This window comes from Dicentrarchus labrax, unplaced genomic scaffold, assembly GCF_905237075.1.
Source record: "Dicentrarchus labrax unplaced genomic scaffold, dlabrax2021, whole genome shotgun sequence".
Classification (NCBI taxonomy): Eukaryota; Metazoa; Chordata; class Actinopteri; family Moronidae; genus Dicentrarchus; species Dicentrarchus labrax.
The window spans coordinates 8,049,652-8,070,727 of record NW_026136705.1 but is presented as its reverse complement, the minus strand read 5'-3'; the positions used below and the strand labels follow the sequence as shown (position 1 = coordinate 8,070,727).

Here is a 21,076-nt window from a genome sequence, read left to right as displayed (position 1 = left end):
ATTTTCAGGAGGCCAGAGAGGGGTAAGGCGTTCCAAACGTGCTTTCAGCGCTCCTAGAGCAAAGCAGTTACTCCAGCAGCCACCTCAGCAGTTAAAATGTTCCCACGTCCCAGGCATTTCCCTGCTGGAGGCAGTTGACCCGGGGGGGGGTCAGGTAGGAGAGGAGAGGATGGTTTGTCAAGTGTGAAGGAGGAAAGGGGAAATAAATCAGTCTAGTGGAGCTGCAAATGCCATAACAAGGGAGAGAATATGGACAAAGATTTAGTCCAGTAATGTTTCTTGCTGACTGGCTGGATGTCAGTTCAGTGGACAAATCACAAACAGTGAAAGAGAATAGCACTCTAGGACATCTGTGTACAGCCTCGATGCATTTGGCAGACATGTTTGGTACATGAATACATACACAGACAGATTTCACATTTGCTGACCTAAACAGTTAGTGCTAGGTAAGGCCTTCCCTGGAAAAATCCTCTGGTGCGCGGGAAGTATTTTTTATTTCCAGTTTAGCTAGAGGTGTAAAAACAACCACAGGACAGAGAAAATCTGTTATAAAGCATTAGACACACCATTTAATCAGTGATAGCAGTAGTAGCTGTGATAAATCTAAGGGGTTATTTTTGCCACACAAATTATACATTCTCTTATTAAATAAAAACATTATTTTCTGAACAGTTATTTCACATGAGATTTCTGTATTCATGATTTTGTCCTCACTTTTCTCTCTGGATTGATGTGGGCGGGACTTTTTGTGTTTACCAACATTTGAATCACAATTTGATGACAGTTGTTGGGTTTTTGCTGATGTTGCCAGGCTACTGTCAATCAAATCACACACAAACATAACTATGAAGCCCATTCGCTGAGATCTTGACTGTTAAAGCTGTTAAATCACATGCTAGCATGGTCACAGCAAGTAGGTCCTGGGTTCGAACCTATCTCAGCTGGCTACCGCCCTGCGGCCCTACATAGGATAATAATAATAATGATAATGATAATAATAATAATAATAATAAAAAATAATAAAAAAAAAAAGCAGCAAAATAACATCAAATAGTAAAACACTAAAAGCCCATCAGACTAAGCTAAACATTAAAAGCATGAGGATGAGCATAAAGCTAATAGATGGGTGTTTATAGGGGCTTTTATCTTTTTGTGAATACTACAATCTTGAAAGAGAAGTCATATGCAACAAGGGCGTTTGTTTTGTTTTGAAGGATCAAGTCGAAAATATTCCATTTCTAGACATGCAGTTTTACATAAATTACATTTATTTTGACACAGTAGGCAGATTGGTATGTAATTTGGGATTTAAAACCTCACAAACTAATGCTAGGTCAATCTCACAGCCTAGTTAATTTCTCTACTGGATTTAATTTACCAATATTTATAAAAACGAATAATGTGTGACAATGAAACCGACTTAAAGTATTGACAAAAATGCAAACACTGTCATTTAAGCTACATACTGAATCATATCCTTAAACATCCTGAGTGGATTTTATACCACTTTATAATGTGCATTCTATGAAAACAACCCCATTTGCAACCCTTCCTGTTGTCCTCAATACCAACCATGAGAAACACAGAGAAAGAGGTTATGTGTAATGTGTGGTGTGTGTGTGTGTGTGTGTGTGTGTGTGTGTGTGTGCGTGCGCACTCTGGCTGGTCTTTTGTTTCCTCTAACAAGGGCGGAATGAGTCTAACCGTTACATCATCCTTTGCTCACAAGGAGTGGAGTGAGGTCCTCTGAATGACCGAGTTTGACAACATATCTTTGTGGGCCATGGCTCTGAGTTTGCTTTGTCCAGAATGACAATTATACAGTGCCAGTTGCAACCAATCTCATGTTGATTTTTATAGCAAACTCCTTGAATAAAAAAGCTGATTATTGTCACGAATATATTTGGATCCGGCTGTTAGTCAACCCTGTGCCTTTAAAGGACAACGCTGCCCGGTGCTGTCTTCAGTGTAGTGCTGCAGTTGATGGATAGGGTCCCACTGGGGGAGGGAATTCATCTCTATGCATCTCTGTTGGTCCTTTGTGAGTGAAGGGGGTGAGTGGGCAGTAGGAGCATATTGTGTCACGATGCTCAGCTAGCAGGGCGGATTGCAGGCAGGCAAGTGAAGGAGGGATGGATGGATGGATGGATGCATGGAGGAATGGTTAAGAGCAGAGACAAAATGACGAGCAGATCCCTCCCCCCCTTCCTCCTCCAGACTGTTTCTGTCACGTCACAGTCTGAAGGTAGAAGCAGCTGAGACACATCAGCCGTACGGCAACACACACACAGTGAGCTGGCCTAAAGACTGGCCGAGAGGGGCGTCAATCTTCATCACACACATGACCGCATGCATACATGCAGCCCACTACTCTCATTCACCCGCACACTAAAATCACAGCTTTTATAACTGCGTTTCGAGATGAGAGGGGGCACCACTTCACAGCTGTTAAAGTCAGACTGATTGGCCGTGATTATTGTCCAAGGAGGGACACGCCTCCTTCTCTGTTCTAAATTCTACTCATATCAGTTTCAGTTGTGCATAATATTTCCAGCGTGCACAGCCATTAAATGTCTGTCCTCTGGCTGTGTGTATGAGGAGAGAGAGCTTTTTTTTTTTTTTTTAAAGGGATGTCTACAGTGGAAGCCCCGAAAACAAACAAAAGGCAGGAAAAAGGAAAGATGGTGGAAACCAGGTTGAGGATACCATCAGAAAGCTATGCTGGTTGAGCATGAAACCTTTCATTAACACATATACGAAAAGTATTATTTTCTGAACTAGAAAGATCGAGGCAGCGGTAGATCCACAGCAACTAACATTAGTTCCAAATTAATGCACTAAAACACCAAAGTCACAAAATAGCAGCTCCCCTGTTCAGAGTCTGGTGGCTTTGAAGAGAGCATGCTAGCTTCAGTTTCTCATTTAAAATGCCAGTCTGACCGTGAGGTAAAGTGCTGAAAATATTATAAATACAGCCCACACTTTTTTTTGGTGGCTAAAATACATCTATCACGCCCGTACCTACAACAACCCTCAAGCTACAGCTCAACGCTTTAGGGTGAGCACACAGAATCTCTCTCTAACTCTAACATCACAGTCAAGGAACAATAACCAAAACACATATTTGAGTGGACTTCCCCCTTTAACAATCTCTGAATAACTTCAAATGCTGTTAATCATTGTACACTAAACAGCAGTTGAAAACTGGGACAGTTTTTGGACGGTTCCCAGCTTGTATGGTTTTGAACTCTCCATTAATAGTAAAATGTGCAAGAGCTGGAACCTCGGTGTGCGACAAGGCGGGACAAAATGCTAGGTTGTAGATAAACCATATGGACTGGCACAGTGGGACAGTAGTGCTGAAGTCAATAAAGTTGTTTTCCTGGTGTCTGGATGCAGACTGTATCATGTAGTCACTGGCCTGCAGGGCTGGGAGGGGGCTGAGGGGAATGGAGTGGAAAAGAGGGGAGCTGGAGGCCATTCAAGAGAGACATCAAGTAGTGCAGAAGCCATGGACAGTCCAGTGTCACACTGTCTGGATGAGAACAGTATAGATATACAGTATGTACTGAAAAATAATCCTGTTAAAAAGAAGAAAAGAGGTTTTAAGAAAGTGGGTACTTTATTAAATACACATGCTTGTTAAGGCAAACAGCCATTTCCTTTCAACAACAAACTGTGCGGCTACAACTCAATATAAACAGTATGTGGACAGGGTCAACGAGTCCTTTTACTGTTGAAGTACACACTTGAAAGTGCAACTTAGGTAACTTTGAATGTAACATTGTTTTGTTTTTTTTGTTGCCAGCCACAGTGGGTCCATAATATCATAAATGTGTGCCCCCAGGCAATTTTTATACAATACAGAGTACGATCCAGTAAACCAAAAAATAAGACACGTCAATAAAACATGTAGTCCACAGCAGTTCTATGAGCCAAAACACCTTGTCACTACGCCAGGTCAGAGGAGAAAGGCCAGAGGCATTCCATCTACCAGGAGTCCCGCAAATAACAGCTCAGTACGACAGCGATGTGCAGAAAGGTGCTTGTGAACACCGCTCTCAGGATGAAAATCTAAAAATCTCAATACAGAGTCAGAATTCAGTATGGATCTGTGGATGTATCCAGCCTTGTGGCAAAGACATACAGAAGATGGGATCGTTCAATTAAAAAAGTACATTGGATACGAATTTGGGATGAACTCGGGATGTATTGTTTCAAACATCTTTGTATCAAAAAAATAATATTTATTCATATATATATATATATATAATATATATATATATATATATATATATATATATATATATATATATATATATATATAGAGGCCCTATGCCTTTATTATTTAGAAATTTAACCATAATAATTTTATATTAAGATTCAGCCCTCATCTCTTAACTGTTTCTCAAGCTGCATAAGAAGAACCAAAGACATATAACCAAACCATCTGTACCATATTGAATTGCATAGCATTCTTTTGCAATGCTTCGTATCAGTGTGAACCTATCATACTGTCACCCACTGGTTTGTGGAGTACCGCTGTGAAGCTGAATTCAGCATTATAGCCATTGCCATGTTGGTTTTTTGCAGCCAGTGGAGATGACACACTGCCAGTTGAGCTGCTCTTACTGGCGGTTTCCACTCATCGGTAGCAAGAAACAGTGGCGGCTCGCCTGGTCATGCATGTTACCGGTTACACGTATAACAGCTACACAGTAAAATATGTCTTTGAAAACAGTGACAGAATCTGGATCCATATCTGATAAGCACTGCCTAGTTAGACAGTTTGATCTGCGTTTGATCTGCGTTTGGTGCGTTGAGCTGGACGGACTCATTGAGAATGACCTGTCAATCACAAGGTAGCCACGCCCTAAAGCATTTATCTAAGCATTTATGTAAGCTTTATTTTCTATTTGACTTTAATGGGACCATCATTTACTAAATGACTTGAAACTAGAGACCATAAACGCATTAGTAAATTGTTTACTGAGCTAGTAATTCAAGTGAGAAGTAGGGTAATTTACCCATAAGACACATCAAACACCCAAACACTCTGTCCATTATACTTTCAGTGGTTGAAATCACATTGTGTTGACTCAAAATCTCATTGAATCACAGTGCATCACAATAGGGGTGAATCATATCGTATCCCACTGGTACCTGCTTCAGATAGTTGCTTTGAGATGAGCATTGGCCTCAGTGATAGAGATGTACATCCCTAATGTATAGGTGCTCAACGCCACGGTCTACCTTCCCCTCTTTGTCAGTTTACAGTCTAAGGAGCACCTTCAGCATCCAGTGGAGGAGAGAAGTAGTATGACTTATGCTACTTAGCCAGCATGGACCCAAACACATTCCCTAAGGAGTGTTTCCAGCCATGGCTCAAAGGATTCAAGGTGTTCTGAAGGTTTTGGACAAGGTTGATCAGTACCAATAAATCTACCATAACCTTTTAAATCAAACAAAGCCTTGTTGTGGTTGATATACACACAGCTGTGGTCCTTTTCATTCTGGAGCATTTGTCACAACTGTATTTTATCTAATAACAAAGAATGATGACAGTTGATGCAGAAATGAGATTAATAAGACTACTGTGCCACTGTACAATCCCCTCCATCAGCAGAAGAAACAGTTTCTGAAGGGCTGCATAAGATTTCAGAGTTACAATTTTAAAATTACAAGTAGTCTGCCTCCCACAGGCACAAAGATGAGCCTACCTTGTTCTGGCAGCCTGATAGGACAATTATGTGTGATGGCACAGCTTTATCATTACATTGTTTTATTCTTTCAAACAGCTCTATCCATAGTGGTGGAGGCGGAGAATGGAAACTACCGGCCCATCAGTTATTGTCCTTATACAACTTTCACGCAAGAGGCCTCAAATCCTCTTTACTGATTATTAGCTTGATATGGAAATAAACAGTACAAAAAGTAAGAGGCTGGATATTTTTTGTTGTCCAAGTTAAGGAGGTACAGCCACCCTGAAATTGTTGACTCCTTTCCGGACTGCCTTGCCCTGCTAAAACTAGAACCACACTGGTCAGCTAGAAAGTCAGAGGATCACCAAAGTCTGCAGGTTTAATCCTCTGGGGACAATGAATGTGTGTCCAAAATGTGACGGCAATCTATCTAATAGTTGTTGTGTACTTCAGTTTGGACCAGGGTGGTGGCCTGACTGACCAACACTGCCATCCAAAAAGCCATGCTCTACCATGGCTAATACATTTTTAAGCTTATCCAGGTTTGCCTGACTATTCTGGAAATCAGGAGACTTCATTTGAACTGAAGGAGCTCCATCAGAAACCAGTAAAAGCTGAGAATTGGATTCTGAGCCTCGTACCATGTGACAAGATTAAAGCTGGGATTAAAATCCTTGTAGATGTCTGAATCTGAATTTACTGACACTTATAGCCCAATTACATGCAATCCTGCCTCTTTTATTCCTCTTAAGTGACCCTGCATTATACTGTGTCCTCACACGCCTACAGAAACACACAATACACACGTGTGTGAGTGAAAGTAGCTGTGCTGACTCATACACAGTGAGTGCACATAGTTCATTTAACTTGTAATTTCTAGACACTTTACCTCAAATCACCATAAAATAACACGTCTGCATTCACCGCAAGTTAGTCCCACTGGGAGCTGAACTGCTGTCAGATTTAGCGGCATTCTCTGCTGAGCTGGAATGATCACAGTATGTTATTTGTCACAAGTGTGCAGCGGCAGGTAAACCAAGAAATAAATGAATGTAAATGTTCAGACTGGAGTTTCAGTAAGAATGAAAAATATGCATACCTCTCTACATCACAAAGCACTGAAATGTGACAGTTACCCATCACATCGCATATCCAGAGCGAGCTCAAAGACCCATCACAAAGTAAGAGTACAGGGGAAGTCTGGCAGTCTGCTTGTCAGGTTACATTAACAGTAGTTTATTAGCAACAGCTAGGATTTGGAAACCTCGAACCCACTGTTTTCCAAACTATGGTACGTGCACCTCTGGTGGTACACAGGGGAATCCCTGAAATAATTTTTTTTTTATGAAATAAATTAATTTAAAAACATATACTGGTAATAATAATAATACTATCAGAATTATACAAAAATTCTGAATGAAAATATTTAAACTATGGGACTGCTAAAATGTAATTTAAAGTAACATTTGCATCATATTTTGTTTCAATATCAGCATATCACGTAGTCACATTAATAATCTTATTGTCAAAGGTCTATTGGGAAGAGAAGTTGAGCTCTGGTTATTTAAAAGGTTCTGCTTAGGATCCAACAACAGTCAACGATAAATCATCTTCTTATAAAGAATAAAGCTGCCTCCTGTGTGAACTTTCTGCAGCTGAATAGGTTCAGCATACACTGCTGTATTTTAACGTCGGCCATAATGGTGGTACTTGGACAGCCTGATATTTTCTCAGGTGGTGTAAAAAGTTTGTCCTAACCTCTTTATCAGCACTTCAGAAAATGTGCAACCCTTATAACAACAATCATTTATTATTCAATAATAAAATCACAGATTGAGTGAGATTAATCCAATTCATGTCAATGCCTAAACGGATGAAAAAAACATCCCCCTTTGCCAAAACAACTGTCAGGGAACCATGCAAATAGTCTGAAACACCAGTATCAGAAGAAAAAAAAAAAGTGCCACGCAAGAGCTGCACTGAATGCAGGCACACTCCTCTTTGGCCTTTTGTGACTATATGAAATCCTAATGTTTCCACAACAAAACCTTGCATGACTCAAATTCTCCTTTGGCAAGGATTTTTATTATGGAAATGAAAGAAAATCCTGCCTCAGTCCAGTACACTGCACACAGAATGTGTGAGGCTTGATGCAGAGTGCAGAACTACTAGTGGCTTTTTAACACCAACATACTCCTGAACTTCTCCAGGTGAACCTAGGCAACACAACATATTAACAATAACTGTACAGCTGTAACAGATGCATCCTGAACTGAGTGAATATGTGGGGAACGTACAAAACTCCATCCATCAGTCATGATGAACATAAAAAATGTATTTGAGGAAACTCTCTCTGAATGCTTAACTGAGCAGCAATGTTTGCATTCATCAAAAATACTTAAGTATTTATATCATGTCTGAATCATCTGGGCAACATAAACAGAATACATTTATGACCGATTCATTAAACAAGCAAACATGTTTGGTTGAGACAAGATTACACATAAAATATACTGATTGACACAGGGAACAAATACAGATTAATTAATCCCCTAACAAAACAAAGAAGACGGGAGTTTTCGCTCGGGGTTCCGTTCACTCGAGCGAAGAGGCAGGGGCTGTGCTGCTGAATACTAAAACCACAGAGCAGCAAACACCCAAGCAAAACAAAAAGACAGGGATACTTGAAAGCAGTATGAAAACCACACAGGGTGAGACAGTCATGCTGCTCTGTGCCAGTATGACCAGCCAGCACACACAGCTGGGATAACAAAAGGAGAAGCAATCTACTGACGAGACAGTTGATATTAGCTCACATTAGCTTTCTTTATGCACAGTGAATAGATTGATTCTGTGGTGTAACCCAAGTTACCTCAACAAATAATCTGCAGGTGAAGCAGATCTAAGCTTTATAGAAAACTCTCTCGCTCTGCCCTCCCGACAGCAGCGTGTGAATAAATTTAGCTGACTGCTGACCCCTACTGGAGTCTTAACATAATGACAGAGTGAGAAAGGTAGCAAATGGCATAATTCAGCTGCATGCATCTGGTGAAAGAAAAATCATCTCAAAAGATGGAACAATTCTATCTTTACAACCCTTGTGCAAAAAGAGCACCAACAGCACTGTGAATCCTAAAATCAATTGTGTCCCATTTAAGGAACACTCAGACAGCTGGTGGACTTAAAATGGTCAAAATCAAAGCTGCAGAGGCATAGATATCTTAGCTTTTAGTCCCTAGTATGGGTCAAGCACCAAAAACACTAGACCCTACATTTCCCATATTGCAACTCAGCAGTGCATTTCATCAGACCCTTCTAAATAAATGCCCTCTTCTTTCAAACCCCACACTTGCTGGTTGTAATGCAGACTTTCAGTTGAACATGTAAGTCTGACGCCCACGCTGAGATAACGCTGATGACATCATCAGGGCTATTTTTTCCTTCCAGACCCACAGAAGACATTATACAACAGGGTTCACAGGCTGTACAATAGTCAAGGCTGTACAATAGTCAAGCATCCCTTTAATTGCTCTAATCCTCACTGATTCGAATTGTAGGGTTCACATTTAACTCTTGGGTCTTTTTTTTAAAAGTATGCCACTATCAGTTACTATACATAGCTTTATAATCTGACAAACTACAATACAACAGCCTAGACATAGTCTGTTTTGAAGAATCTACAAACTACACAAACATTTTAGCAATGAAAATCCTACCAGTTTTGGAATTTTTAAGAGATTCCAAGTTCCTCAAATAAAAAGATAAAGAGATACAAAACAAATATATGGGAAAGAAATTGAAAAACTCTATAATGAAAAAAGGCTCTATGAGGAAATTGCACCGAAGAGCTGCTGGCAAAGTGGGGAGTGAATAAAATAAAGTCAGAAAGTTCCCTGGACTGAGCTCCACAACTAGATGGCCACTGGTAGTTAAAGCAGAGAGGTACTTTGATGTCAGAGTGCAATTTTAAAGATTATATATAACAACTACTGGCTAGGTAATGATATAAAGGAGATATAGTGACCTAAGCTGAGAATGATGTCACACTCCCTTAGCCTGTGTTGCTATCGCAGCCTCTCTGTGCTTTATTTACATAGCCACTGGCCACACGTTAGTGCATGTGAGTCCCTCTGTGTGACTGAAAATGCAGTTTCTCTCATTTGTGACGGTAAATTTAGGATTTTTATTTCGACCAATCCAGAGTTTGTGATTGTTGGAACCATGGAAAGACTGACTGTATTTGTTAGTTTTATTTTGTTTCTGTCCGCTTTGAATGACATTACAATGATATGCAAGATAAAAATACTGTTTTTGTCTATGGAGTCTGGTGGAGAGTGATAGTGATATTAAGTCTGTTTCTGGTTAAACACAAAGTCTATCTCTGTAGGGATCCTTTCCATAATGCTGTCAGACAGTGAGTATAACAATCTGAGTCTGTCAGTGGCAAAAACAGTTAGTGGATGTACTTTGACGGATGGATTTGTCCCCAATGATCAGACAATATTTTCACATCTAACTCTGTTAATTAAGGCTTTATTTCAACCAAACAAACATTTGTGATTGTTGGAAAGAAAGTGGAAAGACAACAAAAACAATTTTGGTGAGTTTTATTTTGTTTCCTGCCTGTTTGAAGTGTGCTTTACGATTATCAGCAAGGTGAAATTGCTGGTTTTGTCTATGGAGTCGGGTGGGTTATAGTGCCTGTTGTTTTGGTCTGAGATGCTGGTGCTCTACTGCAACATCTAGCAGCAGTGAAATTTGTATATAACCTTCAACAATATTAATGAGCTCAATCTCAAAAAAGGCTAGAGCAGCTACCTATTTATCCTTTTTTTCAGCAGGTAGACAAGTAGCAATTAGATCTGCAAGTAACTTCAACCAATTCTACACAACAAACCTCAGTCAGCTGAGCTGTGTGAAGCTGGAGTGATTGAGGTCATGCTGAACTGGGTATTCAAGAAGATATCAAACAAATGCAAATCATCGAGCATTTTCATGATATCAACAGCGAAAGAGATGAATTCAGCTTGACGTCAATCGGAAAAAGGCATGTGAGTCATACTTCTGTTTTTATGAACATCATCTTTCCATTTCTTACCCAACACTGCAGGGGAATAGCTACAAAGAACATCAGTCTGTGAAGTTCAAAGCTTTGTGGACACCATGATTGGCATCCATGGTGCTGTAATTTTATACAACACACTGCTCTTGGGGCCATCAGCCGAGCCCCAGGTTGAATTCCTTATCATATTGGACATATGTGATTAGTCATTAATGTGGTGCAGTCTTTAAGGAGAGAAGTTCTTTACCTGAATTGTGCCAAAGTCCACATTTTCGTAGTGGAAGTGAGCGCACTCTGCCAGTTTGGGGAAGTGGCCCTTGGTGAAGCTAAGTCTGGAAACATAACACACACACACACACACACACACACACACACACAGTTGGTTGGCACTTCATCCTCTGCTCATGATAACACCTTGGAGTGTTTGTGTGTGACTGGTATAAGAGGGAGAGTGCAGTGCAAACAGAGGGAGTGAAAGGAGGAGGAAGACACAGAAATAGACTCGGGGAACGGAAGGAACTTAAGCAAGAAACAGAGGCGATAAACAGCCAGTTAAGAGCGATAAATAGAGATGAACAGAGAGAAGAAGAGATGTGTGAGAGGTGGAGGAGACAGGCAGAGGCAGGTGTGTGTGTAAGTGAACGCGTGTGGGTCTACTCACTTCTTGACATTCTTGACCTTCATGCTGGCCGTGCTGCTGCTGCACGAGCGCATGAGGGGCTCCGTCCTCAGCTCAGGGATCTCTGCGCTCCTTGCCTAAACACACAAACACACGCTAGCATCAGCCATCCAGCTGGTGCATACAAATAAATCCCAGCCACTCATATATCGTTTTTTCCCCAAGTTTTGCTTCACAGCAATGTTCAAATAGCCAACAGGCTTTTACCTTCAAATAGATTCAAGTAATTTTATTATAAACATCACTATCACTTTGTGAAACCGCTTGTGAACTGGGTGATAACCTGAGTACATGTGATAGTGAAGTGTAGAGTTCAACAGATTTAAATCATCTCCAACCTTATGTGGAAGCTTTATTCAGACGAGCCAGTAAGTCAATTTCATATCAAACCTGTATGATATATAGTCAGGCACAGATGTTAGTGTACAAATGTAGAAGAGGCTAAGTAAAGACAGTAAGGTCAAGTGGTAAACTGATAAAACCATTTGACCATTTGAACCTGTCCACTTATCTTTTGATATTTACCAAATATACATTCAAAAGAGTTGGGAGTCTGATCAAAAATCATCATTGGGTGCCAGTACTGACTTAATTCACTTATCAGATATTGGACTCACATCACTGATCCGAGTACAGATCCAGATCCCATAGTCTGGTGTTTTTATGACAGCTGTCTGGCTTATCTAGAGAGTTTAGACTGCTGTTTATATATATGTGTGTAAGGAACAGCAAGTATAGAGAGGGAGAGGAAGAAAGGAGGTAAAAGACGAATGGATGTACAGAGAGGGAGCAGACTGGTTGCTTTGGGACTGCCGTCATACTTATGGTACTGGTCTGGTTGTTTGAAAGTCTCACAGAGAAATCACGAGGACTAAAGATGGGTATCGGCAGATATCCAAATTCGAGTATTGGAATCAGATCTGAACTGAAGTGGATCTCTAATAAAACCCCCTCTCTTTTCTCTTCCTTTAAAATGGCATCATGTACTTGATGACTCATCTGGACCTCGAATCGCTTCAAATGTGATTTGGAGCAACTAGGTACCTCATCCATCATATTAAACCTGCTCCGACTGTTAGCTCTTCAAGTGTGGGTCGTGCAGCTAGGAAAGCAATATTTTAGTACTGTAGTGCAATAGTGTGCATTTGGATGTCAGTTGGCAAACATTTCTAACCACACATCCAAAGAATGTGGTTCAGGTCCAAGTTATTCAATTCTCTCTCATCCTGCTCATCCTCATTCACTTGAATGAGGCCACTCTGTTGCAGCAGTAGGGGGGTGCCAACACAGAGGGCTCCAGGAAAAAAAAGGCTCAGCCTTTGCTAGAACGCAGCGCAATGTCATCTGGCAAGGTGCTGCAATGACCAATCAAATAAGTGCCAGCGTACATTCCTTGTAGATTATTATGAAGCATGAACCACGGTTGCCACTCTTTGTACCGGGACCTTTCCAGGAGATTTTCCAGGAGCTTTTCTTAATAGTAGAGGACAGCACTTGGTCACAAACGGTGATCAGCCATAGGTCATTGTAGGGACACTTTACTTCAAGATCATTCCACTGAGAGATAAAATGATTGCTAACTTTTGAGACTTGCAAAATCCATCCTCATAATATCATAATCCTCTGTGTAGTATATTGGCGCCTTATAAGCGGATCTCCAACCTGACCTCTTGGATCGTATTTTGTATTCACACGGATACCTGAAGCGACACCCCCCCACCAAACACCCCCTGGCATTTTTTTAAATGCAGGGCTGTTTTTAGTCCGAACGTCAAGTAACAAGGACGGTGAGGGAAGTGTGGGTACAACTCTGAAGAGGACTATTGGCCAATTCAATCTGAAGGATTTAATTTAAATCCATCCATTCATTCCATCCATTTGATGGGAACATTTGTCTTCAAGGATTACCTGTCTGTCTGTTTCGGAGCAATATTCTCTTCTAACTCGGTAAATTAAGGGTTTATTTTGACCAAACCACAGGTGGCGATTGTTAAGAAGACTGGAAAAACTAAAAAAGTTTTTGATTCTGTCCAGTTTGTAGTTTGTTTTATGATTATCTGCTAGGTAAAATTACTGCTTTAGTAAATGGAGTCCGGTTGGCCAACTTGGTAGGTGTTCTAGTGAAACATCTAGTTTCTAATTTCATATAACTTCTAATCAAATAGACTTCACCTAGCTATGTGAACTGCAGAGACCTTTGCTTGAAAACAGCACATTCAGCTTCCGTCTTGTAATATATATATCTGTTTACGGTTAGGATTGGCAAATGCCTTCTCACTGTGTTGCTGGAACACAAATTCTGTTTGTTAGTGGGCGTCATGTCAGGAGTGACCTTGCTCATTTAAATTTTGTCCTACATGAGATCATAAAGCTGTCCCTAATCACATGGAGGAGTCTGAGCATCAAGAATGACGTACGAATTGCTTTAAATTACAGTTTACTAACATTACATTAGCAAGATAAACAATTACCTCTTGCTATTGTTTGTTGAAATGGTTATCACATGCTCAAATAACTAAGTTTATGCTGAGACATGATATACACTGCCCATATGTTACAGCGACAGGCCAAAACATCCACTGCAGTTCGTGAAAACTCAATCTCTCTCCTTGTTGTTAGTATTCCTTACCAAAGCCACTCACCTGCTTCATTTAGCTTAAATGAGAGTGAAAATCAAATGCAGCTGTGGTCAACTAAACAGCTACAGAACCTAGGGAATCTATTATGCTGCAAGCTGATTTCATCAGTGGATATATTCATTTTATTGCAGTAATCTGACAGCAGGTTGTTGGACGACACCCGGGACACAAAATAACCAAAAATGAAGGAAGGAAAAAAGATAAAGAGATACAAAACACATCTACAGGAAAGTAATTGAAAAACTCCATGAAGCAAAAAGGATCTGTGGGAGAACTGCATCAAAGAGCCGCTGGCCAAGTGAGGTGTGAATAAGTTAAAGTCGAGGTGGACTAGAGCTGTGAAAGTTTCCTGTATTCAGCTTGTGACTCTGCAGCCAGACGGTCAGTGACAGTAAAGGTGGTATGAGACGAGGCCGTGGCTTTTAAGACAGCCGAGACAGACTACACCCCCTCTATCTGAGGTGATAACTGAATAACAGGCTGAAAAAAGCAACGAAGGGGCAGCAGTTCATATTAATTGCTCATATATAGCCGATAGACAGAAGAATCAATTCATGGTTTAAGAAATGTTTCAAGCAAAGATGCCAAACTTTCTCACTGGATTGGATATGCTCCCTTCTTCTGTTTATGTTATAATAAACTGAATATCTTTGGGTATTGGACTGTTAGTCAGACAAAACAAGACATTTGAACACACCACCCTGGACTCTGGTAAATTGTGAAAGGCCTTTTTCACTAAATTCTGACATTTTATAGATCGAGCGATTCATCGATTAATCCAAAAATAAAGAAATAGCTGGCAAATGAATCGATGATGAAAATAATTAATAGTTGCAGCCTTGATATCATCTATAAAGCGATGGGTCCACAACTATATGAAATATGGAACTGCCCTAATGCTTTCTGCCAGTAAAATAGTGTGTGTGTTACTGTCTGACTTAGGCTACCTTTGGGGACACATTTTGGACTAAGGACCAGTTAACTGGGGACGGCTGTCCCCAATACGGAAAAATATATTTTTTGGGGTTAGTTGTTAGGGTAAGAGTAAGGGTCTGGCTAGTAGAGGTTAGTAAGTAAGATAAGGTAAGTAAGGTAAGTCTCCAGGAAAGGAATTTAAGTTTGTCTGTGTTTTGTCTGTGTGTGTTACAATTAGGGTTAGGATAAAAGTTAGTGTTAGGCACTTAGTTGTGAAGGTTAAGGTTAGGGTAAAGGGCTATGGAATGCATTCTGACAATGACAGGTCCCCACAAGTATAGTAACAAGGAAAAAAAATCATCCTTATAATCGTGTCTGCGTGTGTGTGTATGCGACAGCCACAGGCACATTCCGAATGCTCTTCTGACTGTGTGACTCTGATGCTGTAAATTAACGTGAAAGCTAAGATGAAAACTCGTTCAAGCCCATTCCTAATCCATGATCTAAACGCTGTATTGTCATTGCAAATCAATAATTATTTACTTTTCATTTCATCAGTATGTTACAGGGATTATGGGAATTCTTTCTGCCTTGCTCTGCAGTCAAAACAGAATAAGATCTATCCTACACAGTGCAACAGGGCGTTGGTGTGACAGCTTACACTAAGTTGCTTCTCATCACCTCCTTGAACCACCGGAGACATTCATAATGTATGCCACAGTACAGAGTCCCTCTCGTATCAAATATTGAACAAAGAAAAGCAGACATGCAGCATTAAAAGCCCCGCCTCTGTGATCAATATTCATTAGCCTGGTGAGATTGTTGTTTCTCTTTCTCTCTGTTGCCCGATCGAAGTGAGCACTTGCGATAGGGCTCCAACCACGCGCCGACCATGGGTGGCTCGGGATGTTACCATGGAGACGGCCTCATTTTCACCATGCTGTTGATGCAAGAAGCGAGACCCGTAGCAAAGATGGGAGGAAAGGAAATAATGAATGATGTTGTCTGGTGAATGGAATCCAGTGTGTAGAGATAAACAGATGACACAGGAGTACACAGATGGCAGGTAGATGGCTATCTATGCAAAGAGTTTGGGGTAGGGTAGCTTTAGGACGCCAGCAGTCACCTGCATTAATCATGAATGTGTGATAGTGTTACAGAGGAGACGGAGTTTCGATAGACAAAGAGAGAGACACAACTCATCAAACCCACTGGGCTGAAAACAGACGCTGATAAGAATGTGACAGGCAGCAAACAGCTGATCAAGGCGTGTGGTGCTATCAATGGATCTGACATGTCAGGAACAATACTGTAACACTGATAGGAGCTTCAGTTGACCCGGGATGAGAGCAGGACATTGATGAATGCACCGGATGTATTCAAAACAGAGACTGTCTATGGAAAAGAGAACATCACAATGACGTGTGTGTGTGTGTCTCACCATGGCACTGATGGTTTCCTCCCAGTCGGGTCTCTCTCTGGGATGGATGTGAGCCAACTCAGGCACAATATCGTCGTCCTCCAGGTGACGTCCAGGCCTCAGGCCCCTACAGCGCGCGCACACACACACACAGACACACACAGTTAGATCTAAATTAATTTCAGTTCCACTCTGATGGAGTGGCTTTAGGGCTGCAACTCTTATTGTTATTACTGGCTTATGTTTACTGGTGATTATTTGGTTGCCTAATCAATTAATCGTTTAGTCTATAAATTGTATCACAATTTCCCGGATACCAAAGCAACGTCTTGTTGTTTTGTACCAAGAGGGACGCTGGAAGTCAGTCAGCCAGAGTTGGGGGTACTGAGACAAAGTCTATATAATGACATCATACCAAATGCTAAATAAATGACATTCAGAGTTTTTGCATACATTTGAATGTCTGGGGTAATTTACAGCATATTATAATAGTTATTAACAACATTTTACACAGATTTTATAACTTTTTAAGTGGATAAAATGGATAAATAAAACACAGTAAAACCTCTTTCCACTATGCCACATTTTAGGGGGTGCTGCAGCCCCCTCAGCACCCCTTCTTCCAGCAACCATGCAACCAACAGTCCAAAACTCAGAGATACTGTTTACTTAATTTATAATGACTTGAATTAATAGATTGTCAAAATATTTGCCGATTACTTTTCTTTTGATTGACTAATCGCTTAATTGTTGCAACTCTACTTAGCTTGATGTCAAAGCAAGTTCAAATGTTTGTGTCGAACACCTGAAACTCAATGTTTGCAGGAACCATGGTAAAGATCTAAATCTGTAAGGGGGAACTAAACATTTTACAAAAATCTAATTTTAGGAAAACTGTCATAGTATAAAGAGCAAACCACCATATGCATAAAAAAAAGTTACAAGTTAAAGAGTTGACTTTTTTTTTATTCAACCAGAACACACTGGACATATTTTCCAAGCAACCGACTTTATAAAAGTTTTCAGCTTTAAGTCAAACTCAAACTGTTCAATCGTTTATTTTATAATTTACTTTTCTTCTTCAGAAAAATGTGAATCTTTAAGTTTTAGAAACAAACTATTTGTATTTTAATATTTTTTCAGAAAACTATTCTGCACCCAAGTCATGACCATTTCTGAAATGCAGATTTTTTTTGAAATTATATCAAAAATCTGATAAGGGTAAATTAGAGCTGGCGTTCATAGAACAAACAACTTGAAGTTGATGCAACGTCTCTCCACAGACTTCTCATCGAGTTCAAAGACTGCCCTTGTTTCCAGAGAGGCTGAGAGACGCGGAGAACGGGGATGGAAATGAAACTGACTTGCACAGCAGCATTTCACAAATTGAGTGTACATATGCCACACACACACACACACACACACACACACACACACACACACACACACACACACACACACACACACACACACACACACACACACACACACACACACACACACACACACACACACAAAGGATGATTTTTATCCATCATCCTGAACGCAGCAGTGTCACTACATCTATATGAGTAATAAACTAGAGCAGACGGCAGAGGAAATAGAACGAGGAAAAATCGTGCGTTTTGGGGAGGATGGAGCAGTGTGTAACAGCTGCGAGATGACAGCGTCTAGCAAACACTGAAACAAAGTCTCTGCATTGAGATAATTGGACTTAAGGGCTGGGGACTCAAGATGAGTCAAGATGTAGGGAAGTAAAGTTTAGTAATAAGCAATTCTCTGTCCTCCCCGTTCTCCCAAACCCTCTTCCACAACTGCTCACTGATCTTACTTCAACGTTCAGTCAAATTATGCCAGTTTTTCTCAGCAAAACTATTTCAAGCCTTAACACTTGGAGATTCAAAAAGTTACAAAGGGGAAGTTTTACTGGCAGCTCTCAAAAGATGAAAAAATAATTAAAAGAATACTGATATTAGTGCTAGCTGCCCCTACTGACAGTTTTAGGTGTCATGTTTAAAGTTGTTCACGTATAAACTGATGAGCAAATTCTTCAGAAACGGAGCAGACACTTCACAGCTTTGGGATCCAACAGTTCAGAAACATAACCTTGATTAGAAATGACTCAACAAGAGGTCAGGGAGAAAATAAGTGAGGGTAATAAAACTTAACCATTGTCGCTTCATAAAGTGGTTGTTTGGCACTGAATGAACGGTTATCTTTAGGGACATTTCTGACATTTTGCAGAGAGCGGAGGACAACAAATGTTTAGTTAGCCAATAAGCCACTGATTAGATGGCAGACTACGGCTAGCTACTTATCAAGATAGCTGATTTGCAAGAGAAGTACAGACTAACTTACAAAATGTAATAAAGCTTCATAGAAAAAGATATGTGACCAAAACTGTAAAAACAACTCACTGTGGTTTGCACAAGGAACATTCTACCAGTGATTTCTTGCTTTCCTAGTAACTACATCTGACAATTGAATTAGAGACACAATGGCACAATGTTACCGTGCATCTATTGTTATGCAGACCTTCAATTTGCCCATTAAAAATAAATAAATAAAAGCACAGCAAATTCTGGGGGAAAAGCTTTTTATGTTTGGCTAAGTTGGAAAAGTTGATGTACTGATAAAACAAAATGGGACAAAGTGCACTAGAATCCGAATTGGCGACAGAGGCAGATGGAAATTTACATTTTCTTTTGCAGATTTTCTGCAAATTTGGTTCTAATTCAGATATTTCAATTGCAATATGATTCACAATTTGTGTGGGCATGATCAGTTTTGCATCACAAATTCAATGTTCACTGAAAAAGCTATTAAGGTCATGATGATGTGATTTTCCTGGAGAACAAGATTTGCATGTCAGGGGATCTCTGCAGCTCTACAGTACTTCATTAAAATGCTGTTTGTCACACATTTTACCTTTTTTAAACAAATTATTAAACCTTTGTAGTTTTGCATTTTTTCTTTTGTAATTTGCAATATTGCGATTTTGGTTATATATCGATCAATTGCGCAGCCCCATCTGAATTAGCACTGCATTTGTATGGTAAATGCACCTGAACTTGTATAGCGCCTTTCAAGTCTTCCGACCACTTAAAGCGCTTTTACACAACGTGCCACATTCACCCTTTCACACACATTCACACACCGATGCACAGCATCAGGAGCAATTTGGGGTTCATTATCTTGCTCAAGGATACATCGACACATGGCTGAGGAGCCGGGATCGAACCAACAACCTTCCGATTAGTGGACAACCCGATTTGCCTCTGAGCAACAGCCGCCCTATGGAAACCTGGCTGGTGTAACAATGTCAGGTTTCCATACAAAGTGTGTAGGAAAACTTGTGCGTGCACAGAGTAGAGATGTTGAAAGGCAAGAGAGAGAATATGTGAGTGAGTGTCCAAGGGTTCGGCAGCGCACAGCATTTGCTCTTATGTGGATAATAGCAAATGCTAAAATTCATACTAAAATGAAACAATTCTTTATGATGATTTCTCAACAAACTATAAGCTATGTGCATGCAATTTTGCGTGCTCTAAATGCCTGATTGTACATGCAACAGAACTGAAGCACAAATATAATCCCATATTGTTAGTTGTTTATCCCAAACCCTAAGAAAGTGGTCGTCTTCAGCAATGTAGATTCTCTGTCATGTGGTGATAAGAAATAACTTGCAAGAAGGCTTCCAGATTTTCTGGGCCACTGACTGACATCCCGCAGCCGCAATGACTCTAATGACATGCTTTAAGCACCACTTACCAGGAAAGGCTTGAGAACTACTGACACAGTGCGAAGCACTTTCAGATGCCAGAGATAAAGGCCAAGCTTCAACGGAGCATTTCACTCTCTGGGTATCACCTTCTCTGGCATTCCCAGCATTCCTTGGTAAGGAGGCATGTAAGGAGAAAGGAACTACGGCACCTGCTCCAAACAATCTCAATAGCACCGCCGCCTGAAAACCCAGCTTTAACCCTGTGTTGAGCAGCACTCTCACCCGCTTTCCACCCACCTTCGACCCCTCTAGGTGAGGAGAAACTGACGGAGGAGGAAGATGGAAGACTTCCCTAAGCTCCTAGCCTGCTGAGTCAAATTTATTTCCGTGTTTCACTCTCTCTTGTAAGAAAGAGATCCTTCCATTTAAAATAAATGTTTAAAACTCAACTGTTTTCCAAGCATTTCTAACACCCTCTAAATTTTGGTACATAAAAGCAACAGAAGTTCCCTTTAGCTCAGAAAATGAAAGCCATGAATCTCTCTCTGCATTCATCCTTAGCCACCACTCTCTCATGTCTCTGCTATTAGGCTGCCTTGCCGATGAATGCCTGACTCAACACATGCCCAGCCTCAAACAGAAATCATGTGGGTTTTATGCACTAATATTTCAACACAGTTGCCGCAGCCAGTTAAGTGCAGGACTTTTCCCTCACATGCACCGACAGGTCTGAGGGGTACACTAGACGGCTGCCATAGGAAGTACTGCTGTCACAGAAAGCCTGGTTGCAAAATGCCTTGCAGCAGACTTAACTAGCAGCAACTTGATCGCTCTCAAAGGGGAAATGCTTAGGCACAGGACTTTAAAACATGAGCATTTGCAAAGGTAAGGCCAGACTATATGGAGTGGTTCATCACAACAGAACCAAATGGAGC

At 40.6% G+C, this 21,076-nt stretch overlaps 1 protein-coding gene across 1 annotated transcript in view; it reads right to left on the bottom strand.

Annotated features, from left to right (window-relative positions):
- arhgap32b (Rho GTPase activating protein 32b) overlaps nucleotides 1-21,076 on the bottom strand; it is a 124,083-nt gene that overhangs the window by 61,360 nt on the left and 41,647 nt on the right. The window contains exons 3-5 of the mRNA XM_051401642.1: nucleotides 16,439-16,544; nucleotides 11,426-11,520; nucleotides 11,012-11,096 (exon numbers count right to left, since the gene is read on the bottom strand). Of these exons, the coding sequence (XP_051257602.1) occupies nucleotides 11,012-11,096; nucleotides 11,426-11,520; nucleotides 16,439-16,544 (286 nt within the window). The remainder of the gene's footprint in view (nucleotides 1-11,011; nucleotides 11,097-11,425; nucleotides 11,521-16,438; nucleotides 16,545-21,076) is intronic.